At 48.4% G+C, this 24,552-nt stretch overlaps 1 protein-coding gene across 1 annotated transcript in view; it reads left to right on the top strand.

Moving 5' to 3' along the window:
- MAP3K14 (mitogen-activated protein kinase kinase kinase 14) overlaps positions 1-24,552 on the top strand; it is a 46,333-nt gene that overhangs the window by 13,048 nt on the left and 8,733 nt on the right. The window contains exons 2-8 of the mRNA XM_023511224.1: positions 13,013-13,288; positions 14,493-14,562; positions 16,006-16,216; positions 16,311-17,075; positions 17,900-18,037; positions 23,819-23,948; positions 24,158-24,289. Coding sequence (XP_023366992.1) covers positions 13,033-13,288; positions 14,493-14,562; positions 16,006-16,216; positions 16,311-17,075; positions 17,900-18,037; positions 23,819-23,948; positions 24,158-24,289 — 1,702 coding nt within the window. The 5' untranslated portion in view covers positions 13,013-13,032. The remainder of the gene's footprint in view (positions 1-13,012; positions 13,289-14,492; positions 14,563-16,005; positions 16,217-16,310; positions 17,076-17,899; positions 18,038-23,818; positions 23,949-24,157; positions 24,290-24,552) is intronic.

Consider the following 24,552-nt stretch of genomic DNA (forward strand, 5'->3'; position numbering starts at 1 on the left):
AAAAAAAAAAAAAAAAAAAACTAGATTGTAAGCATTTTGCAGGCAAAGATAGTATCTTTCCAGCAAATAGCTAATATGATGTTTGGAAACCTCCTATCAAGTTGCCCGACATATGGAAATAGGGGACAAAAGAGGGCCCATTAACAAAAGGGTCACCCAGAAATTCCAATCTCAAGAATTTACCACCTAGAATATTAGCCAAGTGTTGTGGCAGCCTGGTGAAATCCCAACTACTTGGGAGGCTTAAGGGAAAAGGATCACTTGAACCCAGGTATTTGAGGTTGCTATAAGTAGGCTGACACCTCAGCACTCTAGCCTAGGTGACAGAGTAATTTTTTTCTCAAAAAATATTTTTTTCTCTTTCTTTGTAAGGCTGGATAATATTCCATTTTATGTATAGACCACATTATGTTCATTCTTTTTTTTTTTAGACAGAGTGTCACTTTGTCACCTTGGGTAGAGTGCTGTGGCGTCACAGCTCACAGCAACCTCCAACTCCTGGGCTTAAGCAATTCTCTTGCCTCAGCCTCCCAAGTAGCTGGGACTATAGGTGTCTGCCACAATGCCTGGCTTTTTTGTTGCAGTTGTCATTGCTGTTTTTTAGCTGGCCAGGGCCAGATTTGAATCCACCACCCTCAGTGTATGGGGCTGGTGCCCTACCTACTGAGCCACAGGCGCCGCCCCTGTTCATTCATTTTTTGATGGACACGAACTTTTCCCACCTTTTGGCTATTGTGAATAATGCTGCTGTAAACATGGTCTGCGCATATCTGTTTGAGTCCCTGCTTTCACTTCTTTTGTACGTCAGCCTGGTCAGAGCAACCTTTTGTTGTAAACCCAGATGTGAAATTGCCAGATTACAATTTTATGTTTAATTTTCTTTTATTTCTCCTTTTAAAATAGGCAAATTCAGCTGTTCTTTTAAAATGAAATAAAATAAAAATAATATACTATAAAAAAAATACACTGAAATGAACAGCATCCATAATACAGAGGGTGCCAAAACATGTGCACACATCTTAACAAAGGAGAAAACTGCATTAAAATTGTAATATTCGGGCTCAGCACCCATAGTATAGTGGTTACGGCGTCAGCCACATACACCGAGGCTTGTGGGTTCAAACCCAGCCCAGGCCAGCTAAACAACAATGACAACTGCAACAAAAAAATAGCCAGGCTATTGTTGTGGCAGGCTCCTGTAGTCCCAGCTACATGGGAGACTGAGACAAGAGACTCGCTTAAGCCCAAGAGTTTGAGGTTGCTATAAGCTGTGAAGCCACGGGACTCTACCAAGGGTGACATAGTGAGACTCTGTCTTAAAAAAAATTGTAATACTCATTATATACTGATAACAAAAGATGAATACAAGTCACATTGAACAGCTCTTGTCATTGCAGAAGTCAAATGTGACTTCAGTATTAAAAATTTAATAACTTTCTTCTTTATTAAAATACTTTTTATGGGTGGCACCCATAGCTCAAGCGGCTAAGGCGCCAGCCACATACAACGGAGCTGGTGGGGTTCTAATCTGGCCTGGGCCTGCCAAACAATGACAGCTACAACCAAAAAATGGTCGGGCATTGTGGCAGGTGCCTGATCATTTTTTGGTTGTAGCTGTCATAGTATCCCAGCTACTCAGGAGGCTGAGGCAAGAGAATCGCTTAAGCCCAGGAGTTTGAGGTTATTGTGAGCTCTGACGCCACAGCACTCTACCCAGGGCAACAGCTTGAGGCTCTGTCTCAAAAAAAACTGAAAAATACTTTTTATGGCACCCTTTGTATATTGTTAAGTGAAAAATGCAACTTGTATAGATTTGTGTATGTAAAATCCCATGTTTATTTTGAAAATAGTCCCAAACCATATATTTCTATATGTACAGTGATGGAGCTAGAAAAATTTACATAAAACTTAAGTGTTTCTAACATTGTAAGGAAGAAGAGATGATTCAAGATTGTTGTGGGTATTTTTGTTTTTAGTTTGGGGTTTTTTTTTTCCCTCTATACACTTTCAAATTGTTTACATTTTTATAATGAATAAGTACTACTTTTGTACTTGAAAAAAAAATTTTAAAGCCGTGTCAGAGATTACATATAAGGAAAATAGGAAAGGCGAGCCAGGAAAGCTTGTCTCCCTAGGTTTTCCCAGACTGGAGCCAGACCCTCACTCCCGCCTCTTCATGTAAGCAATGGAGGAGGAGCGGATGGCTTTTTCTCTGCTCTGGCTCTCCTGTTTTTCACTCTTGATGGGGGCACACGTGCCCACGAGCATCCCTTCCCTCCAGCACAACCATTGCATGCATTTGTCATTGATGATTACAACTAAAAGCTGGAAGCCAGGGCCACCAGAGTTGAGGACAGCTGACCCAGCCATCTCTGAGCACCTTCCTACTTCTTGAGTCAAAACTGATAAAACTCATAGTCCCCAGGGGAGAACAAGAAAAAGAGTGAAATGGAAACCAAAACCCGGAGGGGCAGGCTCACCCAACTCCAGCCTTCTGTTTTAGTGGCCCAGCTGCCAGAACTTAGTCCCGGTAAGCTTTCCAGGGTGCGGGGGGGAAGCAGTTCATCACGTACTTATTAAGCTCCACTCTCAAAGTGGACCAAATGCCTCCTGAATGTTCATCCCATACCAAGAGATCCATTTTTACTTATTTTCATTCTACAAGTCATACTCTCCAGAGAACATCTGTGAAGGGAATCTACACGAAACCAGTGACAGGGATTCCCTCAGGGGAATGGAGGGAGGGTGCCAAGGACTTACACTTTTCATTGCATATCCTTTCTGTATTTTGTTTGACCACTTAGAAACATTATCTTTTAAAAAATGAAAACTTACGGGAACACATACTCACTGAAAAAAAGTTAAAACATTCACAAGCCCACCACCAAGAAAGAACCACTGCTACCAGGCTGTGCTGATGCCTGTGTTTTTATAAATGTTGATGTATATGGATACCTGTATGTGGGAGCATACTTCAGATATAATCATGCCCTTTTTCTATTAATAATGTATCCCATAAGTATTTCTCCATAATGTTAAGAATTATTTATAAACATTTTTAATGGATAGGCCATGATTTATTTAGTAATTATTCTTCCCCGCTATTTAGATTTTTTATTTTTTTTGAGACAGAGTCTCAAGCTGTCACCCTCGGTAGAGTGCTGTGGCATCACAGCTCACAGCAACCTCAAACTCTTGGGCTTAAGTGATTCTCTTGCCTCAGTCTCCCAAGTAGCTGGGACTATAGGTGCGCCACAATGCCCAGCTATTTTTTTTTGTTGTTGTTATTGTAGTTGTCATTGTTGTATGGCATGTCTGGGCTGGATTCAAACTCGCCAGCTCCAGTGTATGTGGTGGGTGCCCTAGCTGCTGAACTACAGGCACCAAGCCTAGATTTTTTTTTTTTTTTTGAGACACAGTCTCACTCTGTCGCCCTGGGTAGACTATCGTGGTATCATAGCTCACAGCAACCTCAAACTCTTGGGCTCAGGCCATCCTCCTGCCTCAGCCTCCTGAGTAGCTATTACTGCAGTCACCTGCCACAACTCCTAGCTAGTTTCTTAGTAGAGACAGGATCTCACTCTTGCTCAGGCTTGTCTCAAACTTCTGAGCTCAAGTGATCCAGCAGCCTCAGCCTCCCAGAATGCTAGGATTACAGGCATGTTCCGCCACACCTGCTCTAATTAGACATTTTTTGTTACAGTGCCTTACTATTATAAAATACTCCAGCCCAGATGCAGTGGCTCACACTTGTAATCCCAGCACTTTGGAAAGATAAAGAGGATCACTTGAGGCCAGGAATTCAAGAGCAGCCTGGGCAACATAGCAAGACCTCATCTCTACAAAAAATTAAAAAATAAGCTAAGCATAGTGGTATACCCCTATAGTCCTAGCTACTCGGGAGGCTGAGGTGGGAGGATCACTTGAGCTCAAGAGTTCGAGGTTATAGCAAGTTATGATTATGCTACTGCACTCCAGCTCAGGTGACAGAGAAAGACCCTGTCCCTAAAATAAAAACCATATTCTGGACCTCTTTGATTATCCATCTTTTTATGTATTTCTGTTTGCTCCACACATAGATTGCAATTCTGTAAGTTGTACACACAAGAAATGGCTCTTGGTGTGGTGTTTTATTGTCTCCAGAGTTCCCTCATCTACATTATCTAATTGAATGAGTAAAGGGGGTGAGGGTGTGATTAAGAGCCAGGGTGAGGACAAGAGGGGAGGGGATCAGGTTCTGTGAGTAGCCAGAAAAGGAGGCTGTGGTCAGTGCCGTGGAGCTGCTGGGAGGGCTTCCTGAAGGTGGGGGCTGAGCCTCACCTCTGAAGGACAAGCAGCATGTGCAGGTCCCCACACAACAGCGTGGCACACATGGAGAGCAGAGTAGTCAGGAGATTGTAGAGATACCAGACTGGCCAGAGCCAAAGTCTGTGTTTGGGGAAATAGCGGTCAGATAGGTTATGGACCACAGAGTTGGAACTGGGCCCACAGATATCTTTGAGGCTATCTTAAGGACGTGATGTTTCAGGCTTAGCTTGGCACCAGCATGGAGTGGGCAGATGACAGGGGGAAGCTGGAAGTGAACACCTATGCTAGTGGACTAGATGTGACACCTTAAACACCTGAAGGGGCCCCAGCATTTCTGCCTGCCTGGGGGCCAGCCAGCATTGACGGGTGTGTAGTAGGAATTGGAAGACAGTCATAAATTTATCCCATAAATTTTATTTACCCTGACTTGTGGAATTGGCAGTGAGAGTGAGTTTTTGTGGGCACGTCAGTTTTCTCTTTTATAATTGATCTGTAAGATTTTAATGATTAATGTACCTTCACATTTCATATCGTCCTTAATGGGAGAGGCTTATGCAGAAATTGCCCTCCTGGGATGCAGGTTTCAAGCTGCCTAGTGAGGCAAGTGTTGAGATTCCTCCAGCTGAGTTTCACCCCCAGGGCCCGTGTGTATGCCCCTTCCTCAATATCTGTTGCTAGATCTAAATGATTACATGCTCACTGTGTCTCTCTGCCCAAGAGAAAGAGTTAAGCTAGTCTGCCCGGGTCCTATAACTTATGATATTGCCGGCCCAGGCCAGAGTGGGGGTTCTGTACCAATGGCAGGGTTTTCATTTCATGCCCAGCACCCACCTCCTGCCCTGACCCTTAGGTTCCTGCATCTAGAGCTCTGCCCTTGAGTCTGGGTGGAATGCAGAATTATAGCGCTGTTGTTCTTCTGTAAATTTAAACCCTGGCAGGGGATGTGAGGACCAAGTGTGTTTCCATGAGGCTGAACTCCATCTCCAGCCTCATCTGCAGCTGCCCAACTAGAGCTCTACCCTCAGCAACTTGGAGCTATCTGTGACTTCTACACAGACTCCCAGCTATGCCTTGCCTTTTGCTGCCCCCTCTGCCTCTCCTTTTCCTTGGGCATTTCTTCTTTTTTTTTTTTGAGACAGAGTCTTACTATGTCACCTTCAGTAGAGTGCTGTGACATCACAGCTCACAGCAACCTCAAACTCTTGGGCCTAAGCGATTCTCTTGCCACTGCCACCCAAATAGCTGGGACTACAGGTGCCCACCACAATGCCTGGCTATTTTTGTTGTTGTTGTTGTTGTAGTTATCATTGTTTAGCAGGCCTGGGCCAGGTTCAAACGCACCAGCCCCGGTGTATGTGGCTGGCACCCTAACCATTTAGCTACAGGTGCTGAGTAGCTAATTGGGCAATTCATTCTCTCTCCTTGACTCAGTCTCCTTTAGGAAGCCTTACCCAACACCTCCCAGACTCAGCCAGGTGTCCCTCTGTGTTCCCATTGCACCTGCCATGTGTCTCTCTGTCTTAGTGCTCCTACGTTGACAAGGTGCTCCTAGTCACTCTGACTACTTGTCGTTTTCCCCAGTAGACTGTGAGCTCCTCAAGGGACTACAGAGTCTCCCTCTGTACAGGGAGGGAGGGCCCAGCACCAGGCAGACCCATACATGCCTAGGGACAGCTGTGCGAAGCCCCTGCAGTGCTCTGCAGTTGGATAGGACACTTTGAAGCCTGGATTCTACTCACCATAAAGCTTCAAGCTGTCTCCAGTTATTGGATTTGAGGCTCTTTATTAGGTGCCTATAAGTGAGGAAATGACTGTTAAAACGAATCAAGTTAAAAATCATAACACCTAGGAGCACATACTAGTGTAACTCAACTAGAAGTCAGACAAATTTATTGCTGATTCAACTCTTTTTTTTTTAATAAAAAAAATTGTATTTACTTAGAAGCATTCAGAATGTCAACAAAACAGCTGCAACTTTTTTTTTTTTTTTTTGCAATTACAGGCTGATTCAACTCTTAACAATGAGACTCTTCCTTTTTAGTTGGCGGGCTTCTTGCCAACACAGGCTAAGAAATTATTACCAACAGTACTTGAGCAGATCTTTGGAGTAAAACAGGGGTAGTGATATCCACATGGGTAGTAATACTACTTGGTTCCTGGATGTTCCAGTTACCTCTGCCAACAAGTTCTTCTAGAAAGGAACTGGTGATCCTTGGGTCTAAAGGGAATGGACCTAAGTGTCCTGGCTTTATCCCTAAGCCCATGATAGATGCTCCCATTGTATAAATTAAGCCTCATTTGTTCCTTCAAGTAACATACCTCTCTGAGCCTTAGTTTTTTATCTGTAAAATGGAAATAACATTACTAACCTTGTAGGGTTGCCATGAGGCACATCAATAATGCAGATAAAGCACCTAGCACAGTGCCCAGCACATAAGAAATTTCTGAATGGTAATGGTCATCACATTACCTGGCATTCAAGAGACACTCATTGAATACTTGTTGAGTGCATGCAGAAGCCTACCAAAAAGACTTCTCTGGGAAGATCTAAAGGATAGATGATATCTGAACAGACATTAACAAAGGAGGGAAAGTAAGAAGGGAGGAACATGGTGAGCAGAGGAAGAGGATCACAGGCTTGCTCCTTGCCGCCTGCCCAGGCAAGTGGAGGGATCGGTCTGGAGCAGAGGCTGGAAGCAGGGGTTTGGGGAGAACAGGCGCAGCTGAGCATGTATGGGGACTTCTGGGGCTGCCTGGCCAGATGGCCGTTTTGCCAAGCCAGCTCACTCTGCCTGGCACTTGCCATTCGTTCCCCTTCCTGCACAGCCCCTCGTTTTTGATAGGCAGAGGCTTACCCCGTGTGGCCCGATGGCCAGGCAAGCTGAAGGCTTGAAAGAGGAAGTCAGGAGATTGGTTTTTAACCAATATCTTATTAAGGAAGTTGAGTCATTCTACTTCTGCTATTTATCCCCTCTGGACTGCAGAGAAGGACAAGTTTTTACTTCCAGATGAAATAGTCATGAGAGAGATTTGCCCTGGCCCCTCAGTGGACATTCTCAGGATGGCCCCATAAGATAGATTTTACTTCCCTTTCACACACAGAGAACCAAGGCTCCAAGTATTGAATGTGACTTAGGAAAGGCACAAAATACCTTGCTGCTGTGTTGCTGAAACAGAGAAGTCCCATCGTCTCAGCGATGGCATTCAGTAGCTTGGTGGTGGGCATGGGAATGAACATTGAGTTAGCGTCTTCTTTCGGCCAAGCAAATAGATGGCATTTCATGTCCTCTTCCTCACTCAGTCCTCCAAACACTCTGAAGAGCTGAAAGAAGAAACTCAGTGGCCTGCTCCGGGTTTAGACGTAGGCTCAGGAGGTAGAAGCCTGGATTCAACTCAGTGTCTGCAGTCTGTAACTGTGTAACTTTCTTGTCATGCTGCTGAACTTCTGTACCGCCCCATCTGAAAAAGAGATTAAAAACACTAGGTGTTTAGTAAATATTGACTATGACTGTTCTGAATTCGAGTCATCCAGCCCTCAAATAATCCTAACAAACTGACTCAATTCTCCAAACTTGAGGGAACTTTGAGAGATGTCCTAGGCCACTGGATGTCAGACTCTTCTCTTGAACTATGCAGGTCCTCAGTGGATGAAGGGAAACCAAGCACGTGGAGTTCTTGCCCACCTCCTTTAGCCAGAGCAGCTGTTTCTAATGTGATTTGCATGCCAGTTGCATGCTGCTAGCTCTTTTAGTCATTGGGAGTTGGGGTATGATTTCATTTGACAAAAATGGTCCCACTGCTCTTTTTTTAAAAAAACTTGCCAAAGCCAGAAGCCATAACTTCTGGTTCCTAGTCTGGCGTTCTCTCTGTGCTGTGCTCACCAAAACAGGGAACTGAAATATGATACATTGTAGAAAGGTGACCATCTTTGAAGATCAACATTTAAAACATTACTTTTGCATCTTGCAGTGAATCAAAAATTCATTTGGCCTAAAACCCATTCCTGTCCCAGAATCTTAGAACAGAAATTTTGCTGTCAGAGAAAAACATTGCTGTCGTAGCCTTAGACCAGCGTTTCCAAAAGAACTTTCTGCAATGATGGGAATGTTCCTTATCTGCATTGTCCAATATGGTAGCGAGTATACCAGAGGAAGTGATTTTTAAATTTTATTTCGTTTTAATATAAATAGCCACATGTTGCTAGTGGCTACCATTTTGAACAGTGTAGCCTAAGAGTAAAGAGCAGGGGTCAAGTGGCATCCTCGCCTCTTGGGATCAGAATTGTCCAAAGAACTTTTAAGAAGTACGTATTCTGGGCCCAACGCCCAGTGACTCTGATGGAGTAGGTCTAAGAGGAGTGCATTTTAAGAACTCATCTCGTGATTCTAACTTGAAGTCAGTTTGGAAACCACTGCATTAGAGAGATCTCCTTGGAGAGAAAGAGTAGAGCAAGAACCAAGCATTTAGGCTGGGCACAGTGGCTCCTGCCTGTAATCTTACCACTCTGGGAGGCCAAGGCAAGTGGATCACCTGAGCTCAGGGGTTCAATACCAGCCTGAGGAAGAGCAAGACCCCATATTTACTAAAAATAGAAAAACTGGTTGTTGTGGTGGGCGCCATTAGTCCCCAACTACTTGGGAGACTGAGGCAAGAGGATCACTTGAGCATAGGAGTTTGAGGTTGCTGTGAGCTATAAAGCCACAGCACTCTACCCAGGGCAACAGAATGAGACTCTGTCTCAAAAAAAAGAATTGGTCCTTTAGTCCCAGTGTGGTCTTTTAGGGAGACTAGAGCACCTTCTGGGGAGTGCAAGACTCCTAGATGATGTGTAGAAAGTATAGGCCACATCTTCCCTGGAAAAACACAAATTATATATAGTTTCTGGAGCTCATAGCCTTCCCTGACGCCATGCTTGACCCCAGATTAAGAAGTCCTCTAGCAGATGTGCCCACAGGTTGATCTGGTACCATCTAGGTCACTCCTATCCCCCAGACTTCTCCATGGGGTCAGTGACGCACTATAGGAGAGAGAACAGGCCTGTGTATACGTCAGGCCCAGAAGGTACTGAGTGAGGTCTACGCCTTTCCTTTCCTCTTTTGTTTCCATGGGCTTGTGGGGAAGCCAGGTTTGGCCATTGCTGCTGCTGAGTGCATCTGGGGCCTGAATGGAGCTGGGTCGTATCTGTGCTGAGGAACTGGATGACGATTTTGACTTGCCTTCAAAAGCAGAGGACCTTTAAAAAAAAAAAGGGCAGAGGACTTTAGTCCTCACTGCCCACTCGCTGCAGGAGAGAGAAGGGGTAAAGCTGTAGGAGTGTGAGCTGGGGTAAGAAGCAAGAGGCCAAAGCCCAAGGCTGGAAGACTATGGGGCCAACAGCCCCAGGCTTAATCCAGAACCCTGATTTCTGTGTAGACCAGAACCCAGACCAGAAGTGGGGAAAGAGGGAGGGGGCAAGCGTGTGTGTCTGTGTAGGAGAGCTGCTGTCAGGCCAAAGTGTCCCAAGAATAGCCTCTTAAACTTGGAGACTATCAGTGAAGGTCTGAGTCATGGTCATGTGGGACAGGAAAGCCAGCCATAGGAGAAGCTTTACAGCTCCCAGGCCGTGATTTGTGCCCCCAGGAGGTGAGGATCGGCCTGTTTTTCCTGTGCCCTTCACAAGTTCAGCTGCCATCTGCTGGGTCAGCTTCTCAACAGCCTCCTTGTTACTGCCTGCCTGCCCGGCTGTCGCATGAGTCACCAGGGAACTGCAGAGGAGGTTCTGAGCTCGGCTGTCTCAGCCTAGGCCCCAGCTTCTCGGGGGAGTGGGAACCTGGCACATTCACGAAGGGAGGACCAAGGCCCTGGCCAGCTCACCATTAGGAGGAAAGGATGGCTCCTGGGGCTGCAGGGGTGCCCCACAGCCCCTCTGGAGGAGCTCTAGCTCAGGATGAGCTCTCCAGAACACTCCGTTGGGCCACTGCAGGCAGAGACAGGCTGTCTGGCCTGAGCACAGGTGGGTCTCTGAGCAGCAAGTGCCCTTGGAGATACCACTTCACCACTCTTCCTCCTCAGTGCTCGGGATCATCCTTTCTCTAGAGGTCATGGAAGAGCATTCTTTGTCCTTCAAGTCTCCCTTTTTTTTTTTGAGACAGAGCCTCAAGCTATCCCGTTGGGTAGAGTGCTGTGGCATCACAGCTCACAGCAACCTCCAACTCCTGGGCTCAAGCGAGTCTCCTGCCTCAGCCTCCCAAATAGCTGGGACCACAGGCGCCCAGTACAACTTTTTTTTTTTTTTTGGTTGCAGCTGTCATTGTTGTTTTGGCGGGCCCCGGACTGGATTCGCACCGCCACCTTAGGTGTATGTGGCTGGTGCCTTAGCCACTTGAGCCACAGGTGCCGAGCCCCAAATCCTTTATTTCAGTCATTATCATTTGTCTGTGCTACATACAGGAGGAGGCGTGGCATGCAAAGCCACCTCTGCCCTTTGGAGCCTCTGACTGGGGAAGACCATGAGCATTGCCTCCTGAGTTTGCTTGTAACCCAGGAGACTTGGGGAGTGGGCAGTGCAGCCCCAAGAGTCTGGGGTCTAAGTTGTGGCCTGCTGTGCCACACGGGGGCTGGTGACTTTGGACAGGGTCCACTTAATTAGGCCTCAGGTTCTTCCAATAAACATGAGGAAGTTAAAGCCACATCAGGCTCCCTGTAAGCACAGCTCCACTGCTGTTAGGTTAGGAGGGTTTTTTGGTTTCTGCTTAAGATCTCATTAATCCTGGTAAGGAGCCCGAGAAAGTCAGACTGACTAAGCCTTGGGTCAATTCCTTATTTGGAGGTGGCATAGGTTGGGGAGGTATGAAGCGGGGGATGAAAGTCAGGTTACAAGAAAAGTAGCCTACCTTGGAGACATCAGAACACCCCTTAGACTCGTTCAGATCTTCAGGTACCAAGGAGGTTGCCTGCTTGCACCCCTTGGCATCTGCCCTTCAGAACTGAATCCAGGCATCCACACAGGAAGCTGGAGGTGGTCTGAGTTCAAAGCCAGGAAGCCCTTGAAGACAGAGATGCAAAGAGTTAATTAATAGTGACTGGCACCCCCCACAATCCAGCTGACTCAGCCTTTCATAGCCATCTTGGTGGGAAAATATGAGTGAGGCATGTTCAGTAGGAAGAGGGCTTTGACCTAGTATCTCTCTACTTCCCACTGTCTCATTTAACCTTCAGGCCTGATAGGACAAAAGGCCAGAGGGGTTAGAGGCTTGGCTTCATGTGGTCTGTCCTTCTGCCACAAGAGCAAAAGGAGTAAGCCAGGTTTCATGGAGTTACAGCAGGGAAGACAACCTCTGTATTAACCTCAAGACCAACCTACCATCAGAGAGCAATTATTAAAAAACCTCGCTTCCGCAGCACATATACTAAAAAACCTGTCTGCCTTTGGTACCTTCTCAGGCTTTGTCTAAAGCAAGTCACACCCCAGAGGGGCCCTGCCCTTGAAAAAGTCCCTGTCTTTAAAAAGGTTTCCAAATGGTAACAATCTCAAACTGATGTTGTTATGACAATTCTAATCTACAGGCTGTGTGCACAGATTGTCAGCAACTCTGGGCTGCTCTCCCTCGCAGCTTCCTTGGTAACGTCAGGGCTGGGCAAGCCAAAAATCCAGAAAAAGGTGAATTCTTGGGCTTTGTCATTTTATTTTTAGAGGTATAGGTTGGTGTTAGGGTCTTCAAATCAGTGTGAAAGGTTGCCTGAAAGGAAAATGCTACCTAGAACTTTTCTGCCAGTGAGTTTGGACATTCGAGGAAGAAGCATGTCAGTTCCTTCTGGAGAGCACGTACAGACGCATCTTAGGAAAGCAGCCAAGTGCTGAGCGCCATTTCCATGCTGACTTTTAGACTGCCTAAGACACACACACACACACACACACACACACACATCTACTCCTGCTAGGAAACAGAACAAAACCTTTTTTTTTTAAACAGAGTCTCAAGCTGTCACACTAAATAGAGTGCTGTGGCATCACAGCTCACAGCAACCTCAGACTCTCGGGCTTAAGCAATTCTCTTGCCTCAGCCTCCCAAGTAGCAAGGACTACAGCACCTGCCGCAACTCCCAGCTATTTTTGTTGTTGTTGTTGCAGTTGTCATTGTTGTTTTAACAGGCCCGGGCCGGGATTGAACCCACCAGCCCTGGCATATGTGGCCGGCGCCATACCCACTGAGCTACAGGCGCCACCCGAGAACAATACCTTGATTCTCTCCGCTTGGAGAAAAGCCACTGTGGATAGTGTAGGTAGACATGTCCTTTCAAGAAGGCAAAGCTTATGTGGGATAAGGTGATGGTTTTGGAGGATGGGATTCACCACCCTGTCCCAAGGAAGCAGAGTTTATCATGAAAGAACAGAAAAAGACCTAACTATTATAAAGGCAAGAAAGAACCAATTCAAATATCTGTGCTACCATTGACCTAGAGGGAGTGGGCTGGCATCCTCCTCTTTGGGCATAGTTGGGGTGTTGTGTTTGTGTGGAGATGCTGGGTGGGACTGGGGTCTGTGCCACACAGAACATGTGTAGATGATGAGAGGTTCACTGTGTTACCATTGGGCATGTTTGGAGGATAAATACATGTGTCATAAAGAGGCAGAGACCCTTTGCCCTTGCTTGTGTCCTCCAACCCTAGCCTGTTTTGTGCCTCCCAGGCTCTATGAGTGACCTGCTCTGTATTGGTTTCTTAGGGTGAGCGTGAGCCTGGGAGATGGCAGTGATGGAAATGGCCTGCCCAGGTGCCCCTGGCTCGGCAGTTGGGCAGCAGAAGGAACTGGCTAAAGCCAAGGAGAAGACACAGCCGATGGGGAAGAAGCAAAGCTCTGTCTACAAGTGTGAGGTCGTGGAGAAGAGCCACGTGTTCTGTGGGAAGTGGGAAATCCTGAACGATGTGATTACCAAAGGCACAGCCAAGGAAGGCTCCGAGGGAGGGCCGGCTGCCATCTCCATCATCGCCCAGGCCGAATGTAAGGGCTGGGGTTGTTGTGGGCACAAGGGCAAGTGGGTGGGCCTTGCAGGTGGGTGGCTGGGCACAGGGGTCCTCTGTGGCAGAGAGAGGTCAGGGTGACCACTAGAGAAGATTTTCATGGGATACAACTGTGGGTGTGAGCCAAGATCAGTGTGAAGTGGGAGCTGTAGAATGCTAGGATGGAACACAGATGGAGACTTGATGAGGGGAGACTGTGCCCATCGTGACCAGAGTGGGGAGTGAGGAGTAAAAGGCCAGAATGCTTGGGGCTCTTTGCAGGACTGTCAAGCAGGCCAGCAACTGTCTGGGGTGACACTGAGTGGCCCAAGCGTCTGGAGAGGCCCAGGCAGGGGAACTGGAAAGCCCCACCAAGGCCCGTAGGCCCTTCACCACCTTCCACCTAGAAGTAGCCCCACCCCAAAGGGTGAATACCCTGCTCTCGAGCCTGCGTGGCCAGTCTAGGGGCAGCAGGGTGAGGCCTGGTCCAGTCTTTTGTGCCTCTGCTCACACCTCGAGATGACTAGCAGTGACGGCATCCCCTAGAGACAGAAGTTCCCGAGGGGGCTGGGGAGGGCCACAGGTTCTCTTTCTCTAGCACCTACATTCCAACCCTGGAGATTTCTCGACATGCCACCTGGAGAGCCTAACAGCGAGGGATGGCATGTTTTCACACAGTACACCTCCTTCCCCTCATCTCCTACTGCCTTCTGGTTGGTTTTTAAGAAGAGATAAGAGAATAAAAATTAAAATGGAGTAAATGACACAATAATGGTTTTGGACACACACACATATATATACACTTACATGTACATATATATATATATAATGGTTTAGTTTTCTATTTATTGAGCTGGTACTATGTGCCAGGCACTGTGTTGAGTGTTTTATGTAGATTATCTCGCTTCAGCTTCTCAGGGTGAGGTGAGGTAGGCACCCTGTGAGCCATGTTATAGTCGTGGCTCTGTGACAGATGGTGGCTGAGACTGTGGTCTGCTCTTTACTATCATGCTGGGAAGGAGAGGAGAGACCGTCCTGCGAGAAGGGGGCGTGGGGAGGGAAGTGAGCTGCCACACAAGGCTGGTCTGGGAGGAAGGAGGAGAGGCCCAAGAGAGGATCTCCAACAAGTGTCTGTCTCCTGAGTTTTGAATCCCTATTCTTTCTCTTCTTTCTGTTAACTCACTTCCTTTCCCTTTATTTAAAAGGTGAGAATAGCCAAGAGTTCAGCCCCACCTTTTCAGAACGAATTTTCATTGCTGGGTCCAAACAGTACAGGTAAGAAGGCCAGCCTGAGTGGGAAGGCAGGGTCTGCCCCCAGCCACTCACCTGGCTTCCCTCCCCTTTAGCACCTGTGGTTCAGCTCTTGGCATTAGCCCAGGTTGAGTTGCTCTCTCAGCCAAATAAGCTTTTCAAAAGCTTTTCACAGCTTCTGGATGACTGCCTCTGGGTCACATCAACTTGACATTTTATTTTTATTCTCCTCAGAGTCCCTGATGCAGCTCCTGGTTTCCCATAACAGGGAGGGTGCTGGGAACAGGAGCTGGTGCGTGGCCAGTAACACAGGCCTGGAGGGGCAGTTCACTGTCCTCCAGGAGAGGAGCCTGCTGTCTTTTCTCCTGTGAGACATACCTGAGTAGGGATGAGGGTTGTGGAACAGGAGGGAACAGACTCCAGGATGAGGCTCAGTTTGTTCCTAGGCTCCCTATTCCCCCAGAGATGATTTTTGGAAACTGACAATTCAATCTAGAAACAGTCCCCTCCTCTACCACCAGAAGGACTTTTGTATCATTGGAATTTGGAACTGTAAGGGATAAAAAGCATGTAGGGAAGACTGCTGCCCTAGAACCTAGAAATGCTTAGAGTTTGGTCAAATTCTTTACATCGCCCTGGATGCCTTTGGTCCAGGGTAGGAGGTTTCTGATACACAATTTTTTCAGCTGCCTGAGAGAAGCCTGGAGGCCTCTACCAGGCCCCTGGACTGGGTTAGTTGGCCTCCTTTGTGAGGCAGAGGAGGCCAGAGGAGGGTGGCTGAGGCCAGGGTTTGCTCCACACCTGTTTGCAGCAGCCCTTTCAGAAGCCCTCAACTGCCAGTTCTTGAACACTTGGCAGGGATACCAGCCCAGTTAGAGCCAGGATGGTGATGGGTCCCAAGGCTGGCAGAGGACAGGCTCCCCAGTACCCAGCACTAGCCCAGGCAGGCCGTCTGTGGTTATACAGCTCCTCACATTCTGACAGCAGCCAGAAACCTGTGAAGATGGAGGCAAGCAGCCTCAACTGTCCCCCCATCCAGTGGCTACAGAAACAACCTCTGGCCAGTCAGGTTTGAGCAGGCCTTCCCTGAGTGTGGGCCACCCCCTTGGAGAGCAGTACGAGAGCTGTGTGTCTGCTACCACCACCCTCCCTGAGAGGGGCTGAGCCAGTGCCCCAGCACCTGGGTAGTAAGCAGAGTTTACTGGCCATGTGCCAAGGGCTAGGCACTGAGGTAGGCTTTTAATATGAACTATTTCATTTAAACCTCATCTCACTTTGCATGGCAGAAAACACTATACCCATTTCATAAATGATAAAACTGAGGTTCCTCAAGCTTTAGGAACTTTCCACAGTAATGACAAAGCTGGGATTGACCTTGGGCCTGTATGACACCAGAATTGGGTACCTGACCCATTCCGTCTTCCTGCCTCATGTGCTCAAAATGCAGCTCTCTCCCTTTTTTGACAGCCAGTCTGAAGGCCTTGATCAAATTCCCAACAATGTGGCCCATGCAACTGAGGGCAAAATGGCCCGTGTGTGTTGGAAGGGAAAGCGGCACAGCAAAACCCGGAAGAAAAGGAAGAAGAAGAGCTCGAAGTCCCTGGCTCATACAGGAGTGACCTTGGCCAAACCCCTTCCCAGAACCCCTGAGCAAGAGAGCTGCACCATTCCAGTGCAGGTGAGACCCAGGCTCCTGGGGCCTTGGAAACAGGCTAACAGGGCCTGTGTCTTGGCCTTGGCCCTGTCTCCTGACACTGGTTTTCCCCCCACAGGAGGATGAGTCTCCACTTGGCACCCCGTATATTAGAAATAATCCCCAGTTCACCAAGCCTCTGAAGGAACCAGGCCTTGGCCAGCTCAGTTTTAAGCAGTTTGGCGGGGGCCTTCGGCCAGCCCTGCCTCGATCGGAACTTCACAAACTGATCAGCCCCTTGCAATGTCTGAACCATGTGTGGAAACTCCACTACCCCCAGGATGGAGGCCCCCTGCCTGCTCACCCATTCCCCTACAGCGGACTGCCCCACCCCTTCCCGATCCACCCTCTCCAGCCCTGGAAACCTCACCCCCTTGAGTCCTTCTTCCTGGGCAAACTGGCCTGTGTGGATAGCCAGCAGCCCCTGCCTGGCCCACACCTGAGCAAACTGGCCTGTATAGATAGCCAACAGCCCCTGCCTGTCCCACACCTAAGCAAACTGGCCTATGTAGACAGTCAGAAACCCCTGCCTGGCCCACACCTGAGCAAACTGGCCTGTGTGGGCAGTCAGAAGCCCCTACCTGGCCCACACCTGAGCAAACTGGCCTGTGTAGACAGTCAGAAGCCCCTGCCTGACCCATACCTGGAGCCCAGCTACCTGTCTCGTAGCACCTGTGAGAAGTTTTCCGTGGAGGAGTACTTGGTACACGCTCTCCAAGGCAGTGTGAGCTCAGGCCGCGCCCACAGCCTGGCCAGCCTGGCCAAGACCTGGTCAGCAGGGGGCTCCAGGCCACGGAAGTCCAGCCCTGAAACTGAGGACAGCGAGGGCGTCCTGCTTACTGAGGTAACTAATCCCCCAAACACCTGTCCGCGTCGCTTCCCCAGCACCTCCATTATGAGAGCCTCAGCTGGGAGTCAAGGAGGAGAGGTGCCCCTCGAAACCCACCAGTCCTCGGGTGGATGCTTCTCTGTCTTTATCAGGTCACTCTTGCCTGTAGTGACAAACCAAATAGTAAGACAGTGCTCATTGTGGATGAAAAACAGTCTCTCACTCCACCTCCAGCCTCACTTTTCACAGCCTTTTTAGCTATTTCTATCCTTAGTTCTTCCGGTTGGTAGCCTCACGATTGCTGAGATGTGTGTACCGTGTGAATAACACAGGAATGAGCCAACAGCAACTTGAGATGGGAGACAGGGATTATGCCCTTCTTCCCACCCACTTCCTCCCCTTTCCCTCTGATTCTCTTCCAGATAACTTTGCAGCTTTAAATGATTTTGCCAAAGTTTAATTTCTGGGTGTTATTCCAGCCACTTTAATATCACCCCCTTGGTCCCCTGCCTCTCTCCTCTGTTCCTCCCTTTCTTCTGCCTTCTAACTTAGGTTATATTTTCTGCCAGGTTTGTTGGCATTTCCATTTCTGTCCCATCATCACAAGCATGGGAAATGGTCTGGCTGGCCTAGGGATCAGCTGGCCTCAGGCAGCCCGTGAACCTCTCCTTTGCCTTCAGTTGTCCTGCCCCCATCAAATCCCTGCCTTAGACCCAGGGGCATCCGGTTGTGAGGGCTCAGCTCAGCAGACTTAGAGAGGAACACCAGCTAGAGAGCCTTTGTCCCTCTTTCTGCTGTCCTGGCCACTGAAACTGGCCTCTCTCTCCTGCCAACCCCAGAAGCTCAAGCCAGTGGATTATGAGTATCGAGAAGAAGTCCACTGGGCCATGCACCAGCCCTGCCTGGGCAGAGGCTCCTTCGGAGAGGTACACAGGATGGAAGACAAGCAAACTGGCTTCCAGTGTGCTGTCAAAAAGGTATGCCAGGGCTCGGGGGCTGAAGAGGGAAAGCAGGCAGGGCCTCTGGTGTGTTTCCTCTGCTTTCTGTCAAGGACAGTCACAGGGTGGCCATGAGCCTGACTTGTTAACAGAGCATAACTATTGCTAGCTGCCCTGGGTCAGCTGGAAGTGGAAGGGAGCAGTCTGTCACATGTCCTGGCCTGGTTGCTGCCCTTGGTATGCATGTGTGAGCCAGTGGGAGAGGGAGCACACAGCCTTGGTGTGGATACAACCTGAGCCCTTAGGGGCAAGTCAGGACCTGGAAGATGGTTGGATCATTATGAAATCCATGCTAAACTAAAGTCCCTAAGCCACACAACAGGTGCCCCACACCTGGACGAGAAGACAGTATGAACAGTAGCCCTCCCCTACCAGGGGGCTCCTGAGGAGGCTGCACACTTTGAGAGTTAGATCTGCTTTGAGTTTGAGCTCCACTTCCTATCAGCCAGGTACAATTCACTCCCATAGATGGACCTTATGAGGAAGTGAAACTTAGCAAGAGATTAAGTAACTGGCCCAGTTGCAGAACCAGAATTCAGACCCAGGTTTGTCCCACCCTAGAGTTTGACTTGGAACCACTCTTCAGGAAGAGGCAAAAGAGAAGATTGACTTGTCCTAGGGTTCTGATTACAGGCAGAAGACATGAATCACCTTTCCCACCCCTTCATCTCAGTTAGAACTGGAGACCAGAGAGAATAGTGTATCTTGCCCAAGTCCACACCACTGGGCCTGGAGCTGAGGCCTCCTTTGAGACCACACTGTCCAGGCTCAGCGTGAGAAGCGATGGCAGTAGCAGGTCCACAGGCTAACCGGCAGCAGCCCTGCCCCCATCAGCATCTTTTCCCTACCCCTGACTCTCAGCTGCCCATTAACACCAGCCACTTTGTCCCTGGCCAAACTCTTAGCTCAAAGCTAGCACCAGGGCTCAGCACCTATAGCTCAACCGGCTAAGGCGCCAGCCACGTACACCTAAGGTGGCGGGTTCGAATCCCCAGCTCGGACCCGCCAAACAACAATGATGGCTGCAACCAAAAAATAGCCGGGCGTTGTGGCAGGCGCCTGTGGTCCCAGCTACTTGGGAGGCGGAGGCAGGAGACTTGCTTGAGCCCAGGAGTTGGAGGTTGCTGTGAGCTATAATGCCACGGCACTCTACCCAGGGGGACAGCTTGAGGCTCTGTCTCAAAAAAAAAAAAAAAGCTAGCACCAGGACCTCAATGTGTTTCTGTGGACCATTGTCTTGGTCCCTTGAACAGGGTGAAATAAGTCCAGAGGTGGACCTTGTTTCCAGTGGCTTATGGAAAGACACTCATCCCCAAAAGGAAAGGGACCAAATACAGGTGGGTTGAGCGTGCCAAATCCAAAAATCCAAAATGCTCCAAATTCAAAAACGTTCTGAACACCAACATGATGTTCAGAGGAAATGCACACTGGGGTATTTTGAATTTCTGGATTAGGGATGCTCAACTGGTAAGTATAACACAAACATTCCAAAATTTGAAAAAAATCTGAAATCCAAAACACTTCTAGTCCCACCCATTTCAGATAAAGGACATTCAACCCAGACCAGACAGGTCCAGCATACTCAGGCCCCATGCAGAATGAACACAGCTGGCTTGGTGCCTATAGCTCAAACAGTTAGGGCACCAGTCACATACACCAGAGCTGGCGTGTTCGAATCCAATCCCGGGCCTGCCAAACAACAATGACAACTGCTACCAAAAAATAGCTGGGCGTTGTGGCGGTGCCTGTAGTTCCAGCTACTTGGGAGGCTGAGGCAAGAAAATCACTTCATCCCAAGAGTTTGAGGTTGCTGTGAGCTGTGACGTCACCTCACTCTACTGAGGAGGACATAGTGAGACTCTGTCTCAAAAAAAACAAAAAAACAAAAAAACGAATGAACACTGCCACCACTGCCATGGGTGCCTGTGGCCTTAAGGGGTGAGGATCCAACTGTGATGTGAATAAACCTGGCTTCCCAGATTTGAACTAGGGCCAGAGGTGTGGGACAAGGGAGGGGACTACCTGTAGGCATTACCCCAAAGTTTAGACACACTGTGACAAATGAGCAAGCTCCACCCTCATCATCCCCCACCAACAGAATCTTTGTGCTGAGTTCTTGCCAGCCATGATCTTAATCTTCCACTTGAATGCCAAGGCCACGTGCCTGCCCCCACTCAGCTGCAGTTCTCCTCCCCAGGCTACCAGAGAAGGTTCAGCTGTCCCTCCTGAGAAGTGGGAGGAGGGCGAGAGAGTGTGAAGTGTCCTAGAGATGGGCACCCAGTGCTGGGAGCTTAGTCACTGGGCTTCTCAGCTGTTCCCCTGCTGAGGTCCTCAGAGTCCTGGGCAACAAGGTAAACAACCCTAATATAGTGGAAGAGGAAAATACTCCATTTCTCACCCCACCCCCAAGAAGGCAGTTGGGAGAGGTCCTAACACAAGGCATGAACTTCCCAGCACCAGAGCTGGCCACTCTCAGAACCACCTGCTTGCCACCTAGAGGCACTCTGGAGACAGCCCTTCTGCAGCCCACACAGCTGCTGTTGGTTGGGCAGATTGCCCCGCCTTTCTCTCAAGGCAGTGATAACCTTTAGGATTTTCAGCTGGAAGATTACATAAGAAGCAGTCCCCTGATTAAGGGGTAGGGACCGGGAGGTGGACCAGGGATCAGAGGTCAGGCTGCATAGGGTCAGAGCAAATCATGTTCTTTAGTGTCCCCCAGGGAGAATCCAGCTTGTGTAGTATCACCAAGGGGTACCAGCACTCCCTTGGTCCCCCTTCTAGAACACCCTTGCCCAGATACTAGTTGCCCATGGGTCCAGGGTTTAATCCAGGGTTTTTTTAATTTTTTAAGCTTTTGTTTAATCTTTTAATTGCAAACAGATACTGATTGATTATAAAAGAATTCAAGTGATACCCCCAAAAGCTAAAATTTCCCTTTTCCCCACTTCTAGTCTCAGAGGTAACTGCCCTTTGTCATAAATGTTTTTTAGACTTTTTATGAATATGTGAACATGTTAGTTGTTTCTTCTATTAAAATGAGATCCAGCAGGATGTGGTGGCTCACACCTATAATCCTAACACTACAAGGCTGAGGCAGGAGGATCAATTGAGGTTAGGAGTTCAAGACCAGCCTGAGAAAAGCAAGACCCCATCCCTACTAAAAATAGAAAAATTATCCAGGTGTAGTGGTGCACACCTGTAGTCCCAGCTACTTGGGAGGCTGAGGCAAGAGGATCACTTGAGCCTGGGAGTTTGAGGTTGCTGTGAGTTAGGTTGCTGTTAACAAGCAATGGGTTGCTTGTTCTGTTACCTGTGCACACTACCCTGGGTAACAGACCAAGGGTCACTCTGTCTCAAAAAAAAAAAAAAAAGATCCTATTTATTCTGTACCATGTTCTTTTCATGTAATGGTATATTCAGGACAGATTTCCTTATTGGTACATACATATACAACTCTCTTGCACTTTTTAACTGCTAATGTAGAAATTCTTATCCTGGTTAGTGGATGGATTCATAGGATCCATGAATTCAGGGAACTTTATTCAAAAATGTGTGTTGTGTGTATGAGCATGCACACATTTTTGGTGGAGAAGGGTCCATATAATTTACCAGATTTGCAAAGGGGTCACTGGCCCAAAGAAGGTGAAGAACCGTTCATTTTAGAACATTTGGCTTGCTCGTGGCATTTTGGGAGCCACTTTGGCTCTGCCACTGATCTGGAATAGTACAGCCCTGGCCAAGGCTTCCCAGCTGTCACCAAGTACCTGCTCTGTGCCAACCTCTTCAGGGCCTGGGGACAGGGATGTAGAATTCACAGATTCCTTCTTACTTGAAGGAATTCAAGTTGTAATGGGAATAGATATTTATATAGGATAGAGGTGAACAGCCTTTAGCCCTGGACACAAGTTTAGATTAAAAGGGAGCAAGGACAAAGAAGAGAATATTTTCATCACAACCACTGTGGTGAAATGAGGGGACCTCTAATATTTACAGGAGGTCTCTGTGCTCGGCACTGTATTAGTCCCTTTCTCGTAGTTTATATTCCTGGCATCTTCAAAAGCACTTAGAGAATTGCAAGCGTCCCTTTTTACCGATGGAATAAAATAGATAATACTAAAAAAAAAAAAAAAGAAGAAGAAGAACAAGAAGAAGGGAGAGTTCAAGGAGGGAAAAGTGGTCCCCACATCAAGCATGCAGGCAGCTCGGAGGGAAGCAGCCTGGGGACGCACCCTCCTGAGCAAAGGCACAGCAGCTGAGCCAGAAAGGCCTTCAGGAGGTCAAATGGCCAGCAGCCCTGGAGTTGAGCTTCATAAAGATAAATCATCAGAAGGAACGTAGTGTGACTGGATGTTGAAGCTGAACTGTCTCTAGCCAGCAGTTTATGTGGTGTGAGTGTGGCTGTTCCCTCCACATATCCATTTGGTGTCCTTCTGAGTTCTCTGTGGTGTCCTGGGGTGCTTTAGCTCACAGTCCCAGATGGTGATGTTGAAGACACTGGCTAGGGCCAGTCCTATTAGTGAATTAGTTCCCACTCAGATTCAAGGGCCTTTTTTAGAGAGGGAAACACAGAGTCAAAGTTCGTGGGAGGTTATTGACCAAACTAGATATTAAGTAACCAGAAGACACGCATTCTCCACTAATAGGCAAAAGTCCAAAAGCCCAGTATGGGCAGAGCTCCTGTTTGCCAAGTCAGCAAGTCTCCAAAGGAAACTGTGGGGAGGTTCCTGATCCATCTCGCCAGGCTACTTGTTACTACTGGCGCCCCCTGGCGATACCACTCAAGGCCTGCATGAGAACTGGCAGAAGCAGTTCAGTGTTCATTAAGAAGCACGTTTAGGTGGCACCCATAGCTCAGTGTGTAGGATGCCAACCACATACATCAAGGCTGGCAGGTTCGAACCCAGCTTGGGTCAGCTAAATAACAATGACAATTGCAACAGAAAGGAGCTGAGACTCTGTCTGAAAAAAAAAAAGTTCGTTTAATCCTCTCCTCTTCTGTGAGCTGGAAGAAGTGGGGTGCTACTCTTCCTGAGTTGCGACTGAGTTCCAACTGGTGCTCCTTCCAAATCTTCACCCTATCCAGGAGCAGATACCACTGTCCTACAATTTGCATTGGAAACACATGTTGATGGGAAGTATGCTGCCTTGTTCAAGATGTTTGTATCTTAGGCCTAATTCTTCCTGCCAAGCTGCTGGTCTCTATAGAAAGGAGTAAATGATCCTAGACCTGCCTTGTCCAAACCCCTCCCAGAAGCCTCTTTATGTGCCCAGATTTGGGGAAACAGCTGCAAACACAATAAACAGCGCCCTGTCTACTTGGACACTTTAGTCTTCTGGGAGAGACAAATATAGTAGGAGTTAAGAAAGTGCTGGGAGAAACCCAGCTTCTGAAGGTAGATGTTAATAAACAAAAGGCCCATGTCCCATTGCCAGACATTCGGGCTAGGTAAAATAAATGTTCGACGTTTGGCAGATTTGAGGGTGGGCAACATTCCAGGAGCCTGAATAAGGAATGTAGTTTTTGTGTGACTGTGAGTGACTTTGCACATGGTCAGCACTGTAGAACTTTAATAAAGTACAAGAACGTGCCCTTGACGCCAAGGGCATGGGGTACACCATTTAGTCCCTGAGGGTCCAGCAGGCCACCAGGCCAGGAACTGGGAACATCAGCAGCCTCTGTGTATTGAGCACCAGGCTCCTGACAGGGAACCAGCCCTGGTGCCCTCACCTTGACTCATAGCCACCCCTGGGCCCTTTCAGGTACGAGTCGAAGTGTTTCGCGCAGAGGAGTTGATGGTATGTGCAGGGTTGACCTCACCCAGAATTGTCCCTTTGTATGGCGCTGTGAAGGAAGGTCCTTGGATTAATATCTTCATGGAGCTGCTAGAAGGTAAGGAACCAGATCTCATTCTCCCTGAGAATTCAGGGCTGAGAGTTTCCCCCAGTCTTGCCCAGATTGGCCTTGGTAGCAGATCAATTTGTTTTTAACCTCTTGCCCCTGTGACATCTGCAGGGTAGGCCTGCTTTCCCACCACCTGCCCTTGGCTGGATTGGAGGCCTGGGAAAGCCCCATGTAAAAACTGGCCATTGATCTCCTAGGTGGCTCCCTGGGTCAGCTAATAAAGCAGAAGGGCTGTCTGCCAGAGGACCGGGCCCTTTACTACCTGGGCCAGGCCCTGGAGGGACTGCAGTACCTCCACACACGAAGAATTCTGCATGGAGATGTCAAAGGTGAGGCTCAGGCCACCATGGCCCTGGTCCCCAGTGGGCTTTTCCCTCACGCCATCCTGCCTTATTTCCTCCAAGTTCTTCTGGGCCCTCCCTGCTCACTCTAGTGGTAGGGCCTGAGTCAGGCTGACAGGGCTGTGCCCAGTGGGGAGGTAATGTTCTCTAAGCCCTCAGACTGGCACTGTAATTTCTAGTAGATGGCACCCACATAGAACCCTAGCAAAGGGCTGGGGCAGCACCCCAGGGAGTAAACCCTGCTCCTGTCC

Source organism: Otolemur garnettii, unplaced genomic scaffold, assembly GCF_000181295.1.
Source record: "Otolemur garnettii isolate 467f Iridium unplaced genomic scaffold, OtoGar3 scaffold00018, whole genome shotgun sequence".
In the NCBI taxonomy this organism is placed as follows: Eukaryota; Metazoa; Chordata; class Mammalia; order Primates; family Galagidae; genus Otolemur; species Otolemur garnettii.